At 50.2% G+C, this 17,778-nt stretch overlaps 1 protein-coding gene across 1 annotated transcript in view; it reads right to left on the bottom strand.

Annotated features, from left to right (window-relative positions):
- Aopep (aminopeptidase O (putative)) overlaps positions 1 to 17,778 on the bottom strand; it is a 309,373-nt gene that overhangs the window by 136,428 nt on the left and 155,167 nt on the right. Inside the window, exons 6-7 of the mRNA XM_026401975.2 lie at positions 5,968 to 6,157; positions 1,503 to 1,609 (exon numbers count right to left, since the gene is read on the bottom strand). Coding sequence (XP_026257760.2) covers positions 1,503 to 1,609; positions 5,968 to 6,157 — 297 coding nt within the window. The remainder of the gene's footprint in view (positions 1 to 1,502; positions 1,610 to 5,967; positions 6,158 to 17,778) is intronic.

Genomic DNA, 17,778 nt, shown 5'->3' with positions numbered 1-17,778 from the left:
CCTGCACCACCACACAGAACAGCAAAGGAAGGACCCCTGCAGATCCTCTCCTTCCCTGAGGAAGACCCCACAGCAGTTCTACAGAACTTGGGACGAGGTCTTGTGCCGTGGCTCCTGCCTCTCATAGTCCGGTCCTCCTTGCTATCCAGAGCACACCCAAGCTTTGCTGCCTCAAGGCCTGTGTACCTTCCTCTGTGGGGCTGGGCACACGGCCACTCATTCTTGAAGCTCTGCAGTGAGTTCAGAACCACAGCACCATCCTTTCCCTTACTGCTCACAGCCTGTGAGCAGCTCAGCCGTGCTGCATGCCTGCTAAGTAGACACGGGACCAGGTCTGCCCTGGCATGGGGACAGCCATCCTGCCAGCTCATGAAAAACTGGCTGAGGGAGCAGATGCATCATGGGTATCCTAGCTCCCAGCCATGTGCCCACCACTGCCCAGCTGTCTCTCCTAAACAATGGACAAGTCAGCTTGGGAGGCCATGAGTAGCGTGCAAACACACGGAACTCCACCGTGGGAAGGGCGCGGTCCTGCACAAAAGCCGGCCAGCCTTGTTCCCTGGGGTCCCGCCAGTTCAGGGAGTTTCCATCAGGCTTCTGCCTCCTGGGGCATCTCAGCTACACTCAGGAGGGGCTGGGGTGGCAATTTAAAAACACAACAGCAGCACCATCCAAGGCTGCCTATGCACAGGGAGGAGACTGGCCTTCAGGGAGGCCATCTAAAATGAACAAGGAACAAGGACACCTGGAAGGCCATCCTTCCCACCCGTGTGACTGCAGACTCCACAGACTCCAAACACTGGACTCTAGTCAAGATGGGGCCCTGGGAAGCTACTGTTGCCATAGCAACCTAGCACTCCTGGGGAGGGGCCTGGTCACAGGGCTTCAGATAAACAACTATTTAGAGGACTACAGAAAAGGAGCAAAACAGAAAGGGGCAACAGTGGAAAAACGGCAAAAATTAATCCTACAAGTGCCACAGCCACACTCTAAAAACAAAACTCAGGAGCTGGGAGTGGCCTCCTCCTAGTGCCCCAGAGAGAGGGCACAGGCTTCCTGCTGGGCTGCATCTGAAACAAAAAGCCCCATTGACGTGCACATCTGTTCCTACTAAACACTTAGGAATCAATATTTTCCTAAAGATTTTTTTCCTTTGGCTTTAAAGGGTTACTGTCTGCCAGGCTGCCAAACCCCAACCTTCTCCATGTCTGCAGCCACCACATAAAGTGACTATTAGAACTTCAAACGGAGAATTTGGTCCCGGAAATGGCCTCATGCTAGCTTTTTCCTGAATAAAGATACCAGGAAAATGTCAAAAGGCAGACTGAAACCCACACCCTGAAAGACTTAACACACAACATGCTCATCCCTGGGAGGGTGAACAACCCAGCCTGGTTTGGTTTAAAAGGGAAACAGGGTAGATTTCGTCAGATGGCCTGGAGGAGCCGGGAAGGAACGGCGGGGAGGGGAGAGAGGACAGGCACAGGCTCTTGGTGCTTTACCTCAACACCTGCATCTCCTCCGGGGAGTTCCGCAGCTCGTCCTGGAGGCGACGCCAGCGCAGGCAGGCTCTCAGCTCCTGTTGCTCCTGGGCCTCGTGGGATGACAGCTGCTGGGCCAGACACAGACACATGCACAAGAGTCACTGTGCTGGTCAGACCCGACCCCTGCTTCCACCTTTTTCCCATTCAGAAAAGCCAGCACCCAAGGAACCCCTTGGCTCCTCAAGGGAAGACCCAGCTGCGCGCTCCACCATGCTGGCAGGCAGAGCCTGGGCCTGGAGCCTTCCACTCCCTGGACACACACCTGGCCTGGAGAGAGGGGGCTTCCGTAGGAGCATTTCCAATTTGATCCCATCCAGCCCACTTTCCTGCTTGTCTTTCTGCACAGGAGGGTGGGGGGCTGTGGGTGTCTATTCACCTCCAACTCTTCTCAGTCCCCAGTTTCGTCCAGGACTGTTTACAGTGGTGTCCGCTAATGGAACCCAGATGACCATTTGCACATAAACAGAAAAGAAGTACACTGCTTAGACTCAGTGGAGGGGGAGGCCTTCACACTCTGCCCACTGGGTCAGAATCGGCTGCTGTCACGTGAAAGTGCTCTTGAGGCCACATGGCCCTAATCTTTCTGAGGTGGGCCAAATGATCCCCACCACGGAGGGAGAATGTGCAGGATCTACAGGCCTCTCTAGAAATCAAAGTTCCCTAAAAACTTATTCAACAGATATTTTACTGAGTCTCCTATAGGGCCCAGAGACACTGTGGATAGAGCCTCTACCATGAGGAGTCTGGACAGGACACTAACAGGTGACATTGAGGTAAGGAAAAACCCAGGTGCCCCTTGCCAACCAGGGGGGGTCAGAGGCTTCCTGTGGAGGAGGAGGTACCTGAGCTCTCCTTGGGGAGGACAGGAATCATCAGGGAGCAGGTCTCAGTGGGCAGGAGAGCATGCGCAAGGTTTGTGGGGCCTGGAAAAAGCACACTGTGCTTGGGGGCAGACAGCCGCCCCCAGCAAGAGGGTGCAAGAGGCCAGCTGGGGCGGAGGATGACCTGCTGCAGGCCAGATTGCTCATTCAGCATGTTCTCAAGGCCTGACCCCAATGTGGCTGCATTTGGGGACAGAGCATTTAAGGAGGTGACTAAGGTTAAATGAGGCCATAAGAGGGGTCCTCATGCAGTAGGACTTAGGCTAATTAAAAAAAGGAAGAGACTTGCTCCCTCTCCTCAAGCATGGAAGAAAGGCCATGAGAGGATCAAGCAAGAACGTGGCCACTGGCCCACCAGAAGAGTCCTCACCAAAAACCACCCTGAGGGCAGCTTCCCCTGGGACTGCCAGTCTCTAGAAATGGGCGAGGAAAAACGCCTATCGCTTGAAACCCAAGGTCTGCAGAACCTGATGAGGGCAGGGGGTGGCTGTGCACCGACACACCAGTGGAGCAGTCCAGGCTTTATCTAGTTGTTGGTGAGTCGTGTGGTTCAGAAGTCTTGCAACTCAACCCACTTGTCCCTGTGTATGCCACTCTGCGGGGAACACCACGGTCCGTCTCTTTATTCAGTGGTTCTCACTCCTCTCTTTGCTGTGCCACAAAGTAGTCTCCAGGGTGGCAAGAGACCACAGCCACCAGTGTCTGCTCCCAGCTTCTCCAGCAGGAGAGTTCCAGGGATGGCACTGCCCCTCCCCACCCACGTGCTCCTCACTGCTTGCAACGTCTGATGTGGGCGCCCCCGAGATATCGGCTCAGCGTGGCCAGAAGAGCAGCGCTCAGAGCAATGATGTGCTCTGAAAACATTTCCAAAGTTCCTGCTGGAATCTGGATAATGGCCTGTTGCCTGAGGGGTGTTCGGTTTTCACCTTTTTTTCTTTATGGTGCTAGAATTGACCGCTGAGCTATATCCCATCCCTTTTGTTTCTTATTTTGAGAGCCTATCAGGAGGTTGCTAAGGCTGGTCTCTAACTGAGCCTGGTCTCAGCCTCTGAGTCCCTGGGCCTGCAGGTGCACACCAGTGCCAGGAGCGTTGTCACTCCCTGAAGAGCTACCAAGCACTTACTGCTATGTGGTGGGTGACCCCTGGGGCAGGTTCAGGGGTGAGGGGCTGGAGAATGGCAGCCTCTCTTCCCAGAGGCCCATGGCAGAAGCCATTCCTCCACAGAGGCTTTCCTGATGCACTGGGACCTGGCCTCTCCAGCTTGGGACACTCCAAGGGATGCTATCTCCCTCTCTGCCTCATTTCCCTCTTCCTTCCACTAACAGCTCTTCTTATCCTCACTCTTCTACACCCACGGATGGAGCACAGGGTGGGCACAGAAGGTGCCTGTGAGACGCAGCCCAGCCCGCTTCTGTCAGGGGCAGGGACATACTCAGGGTAGTTACATGCAGGAACAAGCAAGGAGACAAAGGAGGGACCACCTGAAGTGCACGTGGTAAATGATAGAGGCACCACCATCAGAGACCTGAAGCACACAGCTGCCAAAGCACCAATCTGACTGCCTAGACTGGAAGCCCCCAGGGAAGAAAGAGATCATGCCAGTGTGTTTATATCAAACCCTTGCTGGACATCCACTTACGAGCAGGGTGGTGGGAAATCAGAGGAAGAGAACGCACACTTCTTGCATGTGTCTGATACTGCTAAGCTCATTCACACATACCCCACTCACTCTGTGAGGGTCTGCCTCCTCCCGTCCATTCTACAAATGGGGAAACGGAGGCTCACCAGGGCTACACTTATGCTTATACTCAGAAAGCCAGTGAACAGCCAAGCTGGGACACAAAGCCTGGTCTATCTCAGAACCTGCCCCATCCCCCCATCTAGCAGGTGGCCTCTACATGTGTGTACTCCACTAGCTCTATAACCGTGGTCAAAGAGGATAGGACACGTGAGATGCAGGTTCACTGTGGAAAAGAGTGTAGCCCAAGCTGTGAGGATGAGAAAATCACACAGTAAAAGGAAGAAGGAAAAAATGAGCAAAAGAGTAAAGAGCAAAGCACCACAGGAGTTCAAAGTTAATAGGAGAGCAGTGTTATGGTTGGACGTGAAGTGTCCCCAAAGGCTCTCATCAATAGAAGGACATTCAAAGGTGGAATGACTAGATCGAGAGAGCTGCGATCTCAGCAGCCCACCCCAGTCTGAGTGGCCTCATCATGGTAACTGTAGGCAGGTGGGATGGGTCTGAGGAGTTGGGCATGCCCTGGAAGGGGGCTTCTTCCCAGAGGCCTTTCCTCACTTCCTGTCTCTCTCTCTTTGCTTCATGGAGGAGCAGCTCTCCTTTGCTGTGCCCTTCTGCCATGAGGTGCTGCCTTGTTTCTGGTGCAAAGCAATGGAGTTGGCCCACCATGAACTGGACCTCTGAAACTGAGCGAAAATACACTTTCCCTCCACTGTTTTCTGTGGGGTATTTTGGTCATAGCAAGAAAAGCTGACTAGTACAGGCAGTGCTGAGAATTGTGGGTGGACATGGGCTATCCCAAGAACGAGCCTCAAGTTGGTTAGTGAAATACAAAGAGATGTCAGTGGGCAGAACTACCTTGAACAAAATCATACAGGTATGCACACACTTGGGACTTAGAAAATGCCACATAGTCCAATGTGTAAGGGACCCAAACATTAGAAACTGAGAAGTATTCAGGAAGCAGGTCAGCTGCCATATCCTCACCAGAACTGATGGCCAATTCTTTAAAGTGGAGGTTGCAGTGGATGCATGTCAACCAGCTCTGGTCACTAGGTATGCCTGATTTGCATACATATTTTTTTGCTTTTGGCATTGAGGATTGAACCCAAGGCCTTACATATGCTAAGCACATGCTCTCCCACTGAGTTACACATCTCCATCTACTGATTCGTATAATATTTTTAAAATTAGTAAACTTCACATAAAAATTCAGGTTTATGGATTTCCTTAAAAAACTACAAGTCTAGGCTGTATCAAGCCCCTCCTTCAACATCCGGTTGGCTGGAGCTGGTAGGAGTTGCGAATCTGCCATAGTCCTCAGCGCTCCCTAATGTACAGCACCAGCTGCTTTGTTCTTCCTTCATCATTTGCCAGCAGACATCTGAGATTATGACTTCTGATTTACATCTTAAGCTGATTCTTTGAAACACTCGGTCAATGTCACCATAATCACAAAGGAATGCTCACATGACCTTTCCTGCACATCTCGGCCCAAGCATCTCCTTACCAGAAGCCTTCTCTGACCACCTTCGAGAGAGCACCCCTGCCCCCACTCTCTATGGGGCCGGTCTTTCCCATAGTCCTCTCACCACCAGCATGCTGCCACTTCATTTGTTTGTCTGTTCTGTTTTTCATCTCTGGACCCAGGGGGAGCAGGGTCTTGCCTCTTTGATATACACGGACATCTTCCCAGCAAAAACAATGCCCCATGTACTCAGTATGTACCCACTGAACAAGTAAATGACTGCACGTGGAACTCGACCCTGGGCAGGGAAATACTTAGGGTCACTTTAAGCCCACCTGCTGCGCTTTGGTCCAGAACACATCTTCCAAGTGAGTGGCGAAGCCTTCGCTGAGCCACTCCTCTGTCCAGTCCCGGGCCCCGATGGCAAGGCCAAACCAGGCATGAGCAATTTCATGGCAGAGACGCGTTCCACAGAGGTGGTTCATGCCTGTCAAGGTGCTCTGAGAGAGGAAGATGATGTGTGGGCTGTGGAGAGAAAACACGTGCAGTCCTGTTACAGCCTGTCCTCAGGGCCACCCCACGGGGTGGCTTTCTAGCCCGGCGAGGCGAGCCTGTTATTATGGTGTGCATGCTAGATCATGACTGCTCGACTGGAGCGAGACGCTTTCAGACCTAAATAAAGTGGCAGTTTACGTTTCTGGCAGCAGTTCAGGTTGCCGTTTCTGCCAGCAGTTGTCTCCGTCATCAAGCGGCTATTACCTGTAATAAGTAACCTGCACCAAAGTTTTATACTGAAAAAATTACAAGGCAATGGAAGCGTTTACTCTGAAATCTGGACTGTAAAAGAAGAGCAGGTGTGGGAATGTGAAGCCCTGCTGTCAGGAGAGTGATCAAAGGAGACCCTGCAGCCCAATCCCAGCAGCTCACAGGCAAATCGGGAAGTCATGCAGAAGGACAGGAAAAGGCAAAACAGAATGGGACCCCAAATTTTCCATTGCTCACTGGGCCTGGTGGAAGTTAACAACCCAACAGGTGCCCCGGGTGTGGGAGGTTTCCAAGAGACCCAGATAAGGTCTGAGCCTTTGGAAAACAAAGATTTTCAGTGGAATCTGTAGGCACTAACAGACTCACATGACCTAAGGAAAAAATGGGGGAGGTAGGGAGTTAACCCACCCAGGTGTGCAAACGGCCCCAGGGCTGGCACCAGATGGGGAGATTTATCTAATCTCATTTTCCATACCTTGTTTTAAAACCCCAAATACCATGATTAAAATTGCATAGATGAATGAAGGGGAGGGAGGGGGCTGCGGAAAGAAGCGGCAAACAGAACTCCTCCTCCTCGGCTTCTACCCAGCATCATCCTTCATCTCGGAATTGTTTACAGTCTTCCTAATAAAGAATTCCTTCTTAAAAATCTCTTCTTCATCAATTGAACAAAACCAGTTGTGAAACCTTTAAAATTAAGAAACTGCACACGCTGGTTCTTTCTTTCAAAAGCCATTTGTTTGCCATCATGTCAGCTCTGAGCAAGCCAAGACTCCTTGCTGATTTCTCATCCGCCCCCAAGGCCACCACTGGAGAGACCCCACCCAGATCTCTCTTGCACAACATCACCCATTCAGCCCAGCAGGCTCAGGGCAATTGCAGGACTCAGTCTGCCAAAGCTGACAACGTTCACGTGCAGTAGTAACAGACAAGGCACACAAATGCAAGGGCCTCTGCTGAGCTCTCTAGAGTCACCAGAAAGCCAACTTAGAGTGGAGGCACTGAGGACAAAGGGGTGCGATTCCACAGTGAGACCACTAACTCAGAAAAACGTGTGTGTGTGTGTGTGTGTGTGTGTGTGTGTGTGTGTGTACACATGTATATATGAAGATGTGAAGGGAGAAGAAAAGAGGGAGGAAAGGAGGGAAAGAAGAAAGGAAAGAAGGGAGGGAGGGAGGGAGGGAGGGAGAGAGGGAGGCAGAGGGAGGAACTGAGAGGCACAGGAGCTGGCTTCCCCTTACTGAGAAAGTTACCCTGTTGAGAAGACAGACTGTGCAACCTGGCATTTTCAAGTAAATGACCCCAAGCTCTGGCATGTGCAATGCTACAAGAAAAGCCACAGAAATGTACCAAGTAAATAACATTCCAGACATACTGCTGGCAGCATTTCACCCTTTTGGCTAAAACAAAACAGAAGCAACTTGAGGCCTTATAACACAGGCTCAGAAATGAGCGTACTTGGGAAGGCTTGGGAAGGGTCTCCCAGCCAGGGAATGGGCATGTTGGTTCAGAGACCTGACAGCTGACCATCCACTCAGGCCAGGAAGGTTCTACATGATGACTGAAACACCAACAAAACCATTCAGGAAGAAAAGGCCTCTGCCGTCTAGAGGGACTGCCTGCTGCCTTGTCCCAGGGGAAGCCCAGCTAAGGCCCACTTAGGCAAATAACCCTCTGTTAGGGCCTGAAGGAATGCAGGAAAGCAGCTGGGGGTGGCATTTCACCTTCCTGCCCTTGCATTTTTTCCCCTTGCACAGTCCTGAGTCTCCACCAGACTTCCTCCCCCACCCTTCCGCACACTGGAGGCACCACCCAGGCCTGGGCGCCTTGGGGCAGATCCTGACATTACTGAATTAGACATGAATTCCCACTTCCACCATCATCCTTTCTTCCAGTCTGGGACAAATGTATTTTCTACTGTCTTCTGAGGAGACTGAAGTTTAAACATCCTCCCAGATGGGCCCTAGACTTGATATAAATGACCCTGTTATCAGTGGAAACATAGCCCCTCCCTAAAAGGCAATTTTCTTGTTGGGACCCCGACTCTCCTGCCTCCAGCAGCCTAGTTTGTCCTCTAAGGTTGGATTTTACCTACTGCGTCTTCTGGGGCTATTTCCCTCAGAAGGAGATGGCTTCTTTCTTAAAATTAAAATAAAAACAGAGTGAAGTTTTGACAACCTGTCTCAAGGGTATGAACAAAATTCCAACATAAAAGGATCAACTGAATATTCTTTCAGGGAGAAGTTCCTTCCCTTTTGACCCTGTCAGAATTTCTTAAGGTAAGCAGACTTTTAAAACCACTATCTTTTTTTTCCCCAAAAAAACTGCTTTTCTTTAACAGCAATTGAAGAAAAGTGAAACCATGCTCTTAAGCCCACTTCAAGGGCAATACTGCCTATTCCTTCACTGATGAATAAAATACCTCAAGTCCATCTTCAACCCAGAACACACCTGTAGAGTTTCTAGTACCACCTTGGCCTTGACCTTTGCAGTTCACTCCAGGCCTGTCCCACCGCCTGTGTCCTCAGCATCAGACTCAGGGTCCCATCAACCTGCTGTGATCAGTCTTCACTCTGACAAGGCCCACTGGGAAATGGGGTCTCTTCCCCCCAAAAGAGTCTGTGTCAACTGCCTCTGCAAATGCCAAACTGTCCCCACTGTGTCCCACTACAAAGGATGGAAGATAATGCCTTCAATAACATCTTCGTCCTAAAACGTATTCCTTTCTTTTTTTCTCTTGAGTCACTAGTGAATAGAAAAGTGATGCCATGCATCTCGGGAGCGCACACCTCCTGCTCGCTTTCTCCACCATCTGGTGGCGGGTGGGCAGGCAGGGGTGGTGGGCAGCCACAGCAGGCAGGCCACTGCTGCCCTTCTTCCCCAGGAGACCACCAGCCTGGCAGAGGTTGCTTTCTGCAGAGCCAACTGCATGCCTGCTGCCTGCCCCTTGAGACTAAGAAGATCATGTCTGGTCTGAAGAGGTTCTCAAGACTGCCCCTTAACGCCACCTCCCCACCCAGATTAGAATGCTGCCTCCCTTAATCTAAAACATGCTTCAAGCAGAGGAGGAAGGAGCGCCTTCATTACTCCCTGAGCTGCTCACATCCTCCGGGAGGAATTCAATTTGGAGCGGAAATGGAGAATTTCATCAGATGTGAAGTAGGAGCTGGTGTTTGATTTATTTCTGCTTTTTCCAGGGAGACCTGGCCAGCATGGCCAGTCCTGCTGCTCAGGGAGCAATAAGGCACTGTGTGCTCCAGCAAGAGCTGCTGCAGCCACAGGCCGGAGAGGCAGCCCCGGCAGAACTGCCCCAGGCCACCCCTCCCCTTCACCAGAGCAGATCCCCACACCCTCACAGAGAGCAAATTCACTTCTTCTACAGAGCCTTGGTGGCATCTCAAGGACATATTTCCCAGCTTGACCTTCTTGAGAGTTTAACATCTTTCAGTTTCAACAACATATGGACTCCACCATCCTGTGACGGAGAGGAAGAAAGAACCAAGGAACAGGGAAACCAGCTCCTTTCCCGCCAGAGTCCCACTGGGTAGTTCTCTGGGTCTTGGGATCAGGAGAACACGACTTTTGCTGGTATAATTTGATGACTTGCTAAAAGAACTGGAAGCAATGAAATGGACCTTCACAGTAGTTTTGAGCAACCTGAAATGGGGGACAAATTCTCCATCCCCTGCCCTTAGGCTCACAACAGGTTCTCTCTTTCCTTCACCATGTGTCAGTGACACACGCTGGCACTTGAGCTAGGGCATCTACAAATCAACCCCTACCCTTGTCTCTGAATACAACACTTTAGTTTCCATCTCCTGGCTCAGGTCTAATGAGCTCAGGACCCTTCTTCCTCCAGCTCTGAGACCACACAGGGAACAGTCACCTCCCACTTTCCTCATCTGCTGTCCCGCCAGAGCCACAAGGTATAATCTTTAAACTAAAGGCTTATAAGAGTTAATACATGGGACAGCATCAAGTTAAAAAGCTTCTGCGCAGCAAAGGAAACAATTAGGAATGTGAAGAGAGAACCCACAGAATGGGAGAAAATCTTTGCTAGCTACTCTTCTGACCGAGGATTAATATCCAGAATACATAAAAAACTCAAAAGACACCAGATAATTAGATAACCCATTTGGTAAGTGAGCAAATGAATTGACCAGATACTTATCAAAGAAGAAATACAAATGGCCAATAAAACATGAAAAAATGTTCAAAATCATTAGCAATTAGGGAAATGCAAATCAAAACCATACTCTTAAGATTTCGTCTCACACCAGTCAAAATGGCAGCCCTCAAGAACACAAGTAATGATAAGTGCAAGAGAGGATGTAGAGGGAAAGGAAGGCCTTTACAGCTGGTGGGATTGTACATTAGTACAATTACTATGGAGTCCCTAGCAGGACTCCGAGAGAACCCTTCAGACCAACACGTGCGAGAGTGTGAGATCGTCACTGGTGTGTGGCTCAGGTCCTGGAAGGGCGACAGGCCAGCCTGCCCCCCTGGCCCCTGCCTCCACCAGTGTCAACAGAAGTGTGAGAATCTGCTCTAAAGCAGCCCAAAGCCCAGGGGGCTGCAGCAGCCATGAAGGCAGCAACGTGCGGCCATGGAACGGAGGTGGGGAAGAGGAGGAGGCGAGGAAGCAGCCTGGAACGGGGCAAGCAGCCTGGAACGGGGCGAGCAGCCCCGAGCGGGAAGCGGACAATGGGATGAAGGAAGGAGGCAAGGGAACAAGGAAGCCGAGGAGAGAAGCGAAACAAGCTGAGGGAGGCAGACAAGATGGGGGAGGCAGGCCAGGGAAGGAAGGAAGAAGGACATGAGGAGATCCAACAAGACCCGGGAAGTAGAAGTGACAACGTGAGACAGCAGGCGACTGCAGGAGCAGGGCGGACAATATGAACAAGCACCCATGATGTTGAAAACACCAGGCTGTGGCTTAGGCACTCCTTGCCCACAATCTCGCTGTCCTGCCCCGCTTACCTCCTGGGCCACCCCAGGAGAAGCAGTTTACGGCTTCATTCCACATGGAAGGCTGAAGGACCCATGCCTGGGTCCTGTCGGGGTCGGAGATGGGCACTCATGGGGGAAGAAAAAGGCTCCCAACTAGAGAACAGAGGGCACTGGCAAGGAGAGAGGGGCTCCCAGAGAGGCTTGAGGGAAGGCAGAGGAGGCCAGGGATACCAAATCACTGTCCCTAGCCTCATAATATGGTTTCGCATAAGCCTTGGCCTGCTGCTAACCGAACAGCAGCACGGCAATGACAGGACAGAGGCCACCTGGCTCCAGGACATGGCGACCACCTGAGCCAGGCAGCAGCTCTGCAGGCTGAACAGAGAGGACGCAGCCTGGGTGCATCCTGTGATCCGCTGTGGGCCCTGCCCAGGAGGAGCAGGGTATGTGCCTGATATCACACTCCTCTGAAAAGCTCAATGGAGCTGCATGTGAATGTCTCCTATTTTAACTCTGAAGAATGGAGGCAAAACAATTATTTGAATTTCTAACTCCATTTGGATGACTTTTCTTCTCTGAATCTTAAAAAACATGCTCTGCCTAAGAAGTCTCTCGGTTCGCACAGGTGAAGCAGAGAAATAACTTTTTTGGAGGTTACTGAACATCCTAATAACTATATGTCTTGGGTACCAGGGACCCACCCATACCCATACTGTATGGACACATATTTATTGTAGTCGATCGAGCCTTCTGAATTGCTTCTAAATGACTCAGAACTGAAAGCTGTTCCTTTTTTACAGAATCTAAAGAACTCTCTTGTAAGTCAGTAATTACCAGCTAGAACATGTTGGCAGCCTCCTGCACAGGAGCACATGCATGACAAAATGCAATTTTCTCTGCCCCACTCTCCCCACCCTTGTCCTCCCAACCAGGGCGAGGATGTTTGTTCCCATAAAAAGAGCTAATAAAATTAACCTCTGCTGTGATACAGGGGAAATCTTTTTTTAATAAAATAATGCATTTTGCTTCAATCCCAGAACAGCAATAAATTGGTACAACTGAGAGCCATAATTGCTCATCCAGTTGGTTTTCACTCATGTATAAGAGTCCATCGTTTGTGGCCATGTGGAAGCTTGGAAAAATGCTTCATAATGGGACATGTCTGGGCACCTTGGAACCACCCTCAATCAGAGCAGTTTGGTTACTGGTTTCCTTTGAGATGTACTCCTTGTATCCACAAATCAGGCCTCCCGGAGCTCCTTGTCTAGAGAAAGCAGGTGCAGGCATTTCCCAAGGAGCCCTTCAAAACTGAACTGGTGAGTGAGCCATCAGTTGTTACCAAGGAGAGCAAGCGGCCGAACCCTGGACAGGCTCTCTGGAACTCTACTGCCATCAGAAAGATATGCATGAGCCTCACTGGCTGGAGGAGAAGGGCCAGTCCACAGAGCAAGAGGCCCTCATGCAGCAAAGACACTGCAGACTCACAGAGAGCGCTGAAAACAGAATGTGGATGGGAGAATACAGGTTCCCCCTACCAGCCATGTGGTCATACTGTCAGCTAAATTTCAAAGCACGAGGCCACTTTAGGTAGGAAGACGCACCAGCGCTGCCTTAGGGAGTGGCCATCAGTTTTGTGACTAAGTAGAAGAAACATCCAAGAAGACAAGTCCAAATGTTCTGTGATAAAGACGGTGGTGGAGGAGGTAAAAAATGGAGGTCGTCAACACTTAAGACACAGTTTCTGGTCTCAAGAGTAACACACTGGCACTTAGTGCTCATGAACTCACCCAGATCTAACGACACCACTGAGGGAGATCCGGCTGTTGTTTCCCTGTTTTTCGAAGACACAGATTAAGCCACAGAGAAGTTACACCACAGTCAGAGCTGATGCAAACACAAGCTGCCTGGTACATGTACTTATTTTGCCTGACTGACATCAGCGTACCCCCAAATCACCTGAGGTCAGAGCCGCTGGGTGAAAGACAAGGCAATCAGTTAGATTTGAACTTCAGGCAAATGACAAATAGCAACTTTTGATCTGCATTCGTGTAATAGTACTAACCCTGCTAGCTCTGCCTGGAGGGCTCTGCAACCAACTGCCAGGCCTCAGCGCAGAGTCTGGTTCTAAAGAACCAAGCTGGGCCGGACAATGTGCATCTGATGAAATTCCCAGATGATGCTGGTGTTAGTGGTCCAGGGATCTCACCAAGAGCTACTGATCTACATAGTGGTGGCTAAAGAGAACTTTAAAAAAAAAAAAAATCCATTGCCAAAATTTTTATGTGGGCAGATTCTACCTAAAAATCCCAATTTTAAAATTATACTGGAAATCTGAAAGATTTGGCCACACTAGGCCCACATTCTTATGTAGCAACCACAACTAAATAGTAGCTGGCCTCCATACAGAGGGCCGAGGGCCAGGGCACTCCAGTTTGCTGAGGTCCCCACCACTGAGTGCCCAGCTGTCTCTGAGCACACCTGTCACTTATCACGTGTGTGTGTGTGTTTTTCTTATAGCACTTATGCAACATTTAACCTCATTAAACATTACATGATATACTGTTAGAAATTACATCCTGTAATGTGCAGAAATACCATATTACCCCTTTGATACATACAGTTTTTATGTATCTATTAAAAATAAATTTAAAGAAAAAAAGAGAAAAGTGAATTATTCCCTCTACCCATGTCTTCAGCAAAGTAGGCAGAGACAACCAAGGGTTCCTTTCCACTCCTCACTGACATCTGCTGCCTGCCTCTTTTTATAGGCATTTGGATTTAACCTCTGTTTAGTTTTTCTAAAAAAAAAAAATTCTACTCTCACCTTTATTTTGGGTATGCCATAAAATGACTGAGCAAAGTCCTGCTTCACGAGAGGGAAAAGCCCTACATCTCAGCCTAGATCAGGTCAGTCACTAAAGTTCCATGTCACTCAGGATGGAATTAATTAGGTTTATTGTATTTTTGAAACCCAAACACAGTTTCAATTATTACTAGCCACTAATGGCTTATAATGAAGGCAGTGCTTGTTAACTAAGCAAACAACTGACATGTTTGTTTAAAGTGTAAACAGAAAAAAATTCCTGAATTAAATGAATGAATTCACTGATTGTTCTCCCTTGGCTATAAAGGAGCATTCAGCTGCCACAATATATATCAGCACCTTTGTTAAAAGGATTAGCCTGTGGAGCTATCTTTATCCCATCAGAGATCTTCTTAGCTTCTTAGTAGCCGCTTATAAAGTGAACGGATCTCTTAATTTTGAAAGTACTCATCTGCATCAAGAAGTGCCATAAGGCAAGGGATCACCTGGCTACTGGGGTTCATAAACAATTGATCCATGTTTTCAAACCTCAAACTGTGACTCCGTGGACAGAACAACACAGCCTGCTCAAAGAGACCCAAGGAAATCATGCCGTGTATTTTCCAGGGTGGTCCTGGAAAGTAGGGGGCAGATGGTCGTTCTCAGAGGTAGTCAACTTAACAGCACTTCCCTTTAAAAGGTAGTAAACCTCACCAGAACAAAAATAAACAAAAGGTTTGCTCTCCAAACTCTCCTGGTTTTAACTAACCTTTTCATTTAGAATTACAAGCCCTACATTTCTTCTCCCCAGATGGAATGAATTAGGCTTACTGGCTATCTAGAGCTAATCCCATTTCTCTGGAAGGTTCCCTTGATTCCTCCTCACTTGGATGTGCTTGGCATGGTGAGAGTGTGGGAGAGGATCACAGGAATTCCTTCCTTCTAAATAAGCCCCCCTGCCCACGTCGCCCCCATTCTGGCTGGTTGTCCTCTTGTGATCTCAAAGGGACCCAGACACGTTACATTTGGAAAGTGTTCAGCAGCAAGTAACAGAAGGTAACAGAAAACAACCACCCTGGCATACTCAGGAAAGGTCTTCTCCCTTCTGGGAACAGGACCTCAGAGGACCTCAGAGGAGAGTGGGGACCGGTGGGTCAGAATCCCACCACTGCCCTCACAGCTGGGCGCCCATCTTCCCATTCTCTCTCCTTACCACGCTCCCTTCGTCCTTATATCAGCACCTTGTGGTCGAGAGCTCACCACCACAGCTCCAAGCGCCATCTTTGGCACAGGAGAAAAGTGGGAGTGCTATGACAGCAAGACTGACCCCTCCCATCAGGAAAGCAACACTCTTCCTAGCACATCCATCCTCAATTTCTGCTCTTGGCTTGTGTGTGTGTGTGTGTGTGTGTGTGTGTGTGTGTGTGTGTTGTGGGGAGTTGCCTGGAAGGGGGCACCTTGAGCTTCTCAGGCAGGGAGCTGGTTGCAGCAGTGTGTTCAAGTGTGTGAACATGCAGCAGCTGCACACTGAAGGCGTGCTCTCTCCTACCTGCACACACTTCAGCCAACAGTCAAAAGAGACAGGCAGCAAAACACCCAGGAGGTCTCTGTCTGGTCCATGGAGGACCCGGGGCAAGGAACCCTGTCAGCAGAGTGACCTGCCACCCAGTCCTTCCAGTTGAATGTACCCACTGAGTACATTAAGTCATACTTAATACCCTGCACCCTTCAGACACACCTGTAAGAACAGCTCAGACACCGTCCCACAGCCCGGTGCGCTTCAGTTACGTTCAGAAGCATGCCATGGTGACGCACTCCTTTACCATCCTGGCCAGCTCAAAGTTCCCCTCGGACTGCACGACATCATTCAGTTGCCACAGGGACCCAGCCCTGCTCGGAGGAGTCTGGGCGAGGCCATGACAACAAAGAGCTGAATCACTGGGCAATGAATACCACCCTCTTTATTGATAAACGTTTCTTCTTGATATGTCATTTAAAAAATGAACCCATGACAACTACATCATCTGAGGTCACTGATGGCTCAACATCTCTTCCCTCTGAAACTAAGCAGGCCATGGATGTCCTGTTTCAAAGCAGGGGCTGAGGATCAAGAGAGAGCTCATTTTAAGTCATAGGTGTTAAAGGGGGAGACCAAGGTCCAGGGCCAGGGCCATGGTGGCCCCAGGGGTGGGTTAGCATCCCCCAACCTATACCAGTTATTTCTAGAAACCTCAACGAGTACGCGTCATAATAAAAGCACAACAGTAGTGATAACAGTATCTATAGCACCACTTCCCTCATAGACTGCTGATGCCGGGCAACACGATACTCTAGACATGAAATCAGCAGCTTATCAGGTAAACACAGCACGGTGACAAGGCCCTGACCCTCCTCCAACTCCAACATCTAGGTTGGACCTTAAGAAATTGCTAATACTTGACCACTGCCAGCTTTACAAGATGAGCAACTTCATGGGACCCTCCTGATAGACTGCTCCAGCCCCCACCCCCTTTTCTGCAGAAAGGCCGGAGCTGCTGTGAGTTGGAGGAAAGGGCCCATATTTCTCTAGCAACAGAGAATAAGAGATGCTGCTCCACCTCCTCAGACAGAAGTGCAAAGGACAGGACCTGGGCAAATGATGTTCTGCCATCCTCAGAAAGCACAGTTCCCTTTCTGTCCTGGGCTTGCTCCATGTGCCTTAAGTTAAAAGCACATCCTCAGGCTGGAGGAGGTGGTGCAGGGGCCAGCGACTTGGGATGCTGAGGCAGAAGGATCACAAATTCAAGGCCAGCCTCTGCAACTTGGTGAGACCCTGTCTGAAAATAAAATAAAAACAGCTGCAGACAGTTCAGTGGTAGAACACCCCCGGATTCAATACCAGTACAGGAAAAAAAAAAAAAGCACATCCTCAAGTCAAGGTCAAAAGCAGAGGAGGGGCAGAGCAAGGAAACTGGAAAGCCACTGGCCTAATCTTTGATGGGGGCTGACAGGACCTGCAGCCTGGTGCTGGCCACATGCGGCAAGGCCACCAGAGCTCCGCCCCTGCACCTACAGGCCAGAGGGCAGGAGGTGGGATCCTCCTGGACTAGTAGGAGTCCAGCTAAGCAGTGGGCTGCAGGCGCACTCACCCTTCTGTCCCAAAGGGAAGAGCTCAGTGGAAGAGCACTGTTTCAGAGCTATGCAGCACAGGTGAAGAGACCAGCACTGGCACCTCACAGGCTGGGGCTGAGGTGGCCTAGCGCTGGGGAGGAGAGAAGAGCACAGGGAATGCTTTGGGGAGAAGGAAAGGAGTCCAGGGGAGAAGAAGAAACCTGGGAGTGATGGCCTGCGGGAGGGCTGGGGCAGGGACGAGCTGGCTGGGAGGCAGGGAAGGGTGGGCTGGCTCTGGTATCCCCGGGCACACTACCCACCAGGGCTGCAGGGGCCCCATTCCTCCCCACTCTTGTGAGAAGACAAAGGCTGAACGAGAGGCATCCTTCTGCGACAGGGCGGGGTGGCCCAGCCCCCAACCTGCAAAACACTCTGTCCAAAACTCTTCTACAAACCCCAATCCCATCAGTGCCACCAGGGACCTTCGGCCTGAAACTGGAGGCTCAGTGAAAGCTAGACGCATGTGGCATTCAAGTGT

This window comes from Urocitellus parryii, chromosome 13 (assembly GCF_045843805.1).
Source record: "Urocitellus parryii isolate mUroPar1 chromosome 13, mUroPar1.hap1, whole genome shotgun sequence".
Taxonomy (NCBI): domain Eukaryota; kingdom Metazoa; phylum Chordata; class Mammalia; order Rodentia; family Sciuridae; genus Urocitellus; species Urocitellus parryii.
Note: the sequence above shows the minus strand (reverse complement) of the source record. Positions and strands in the feature narration are given on the sequence as shown.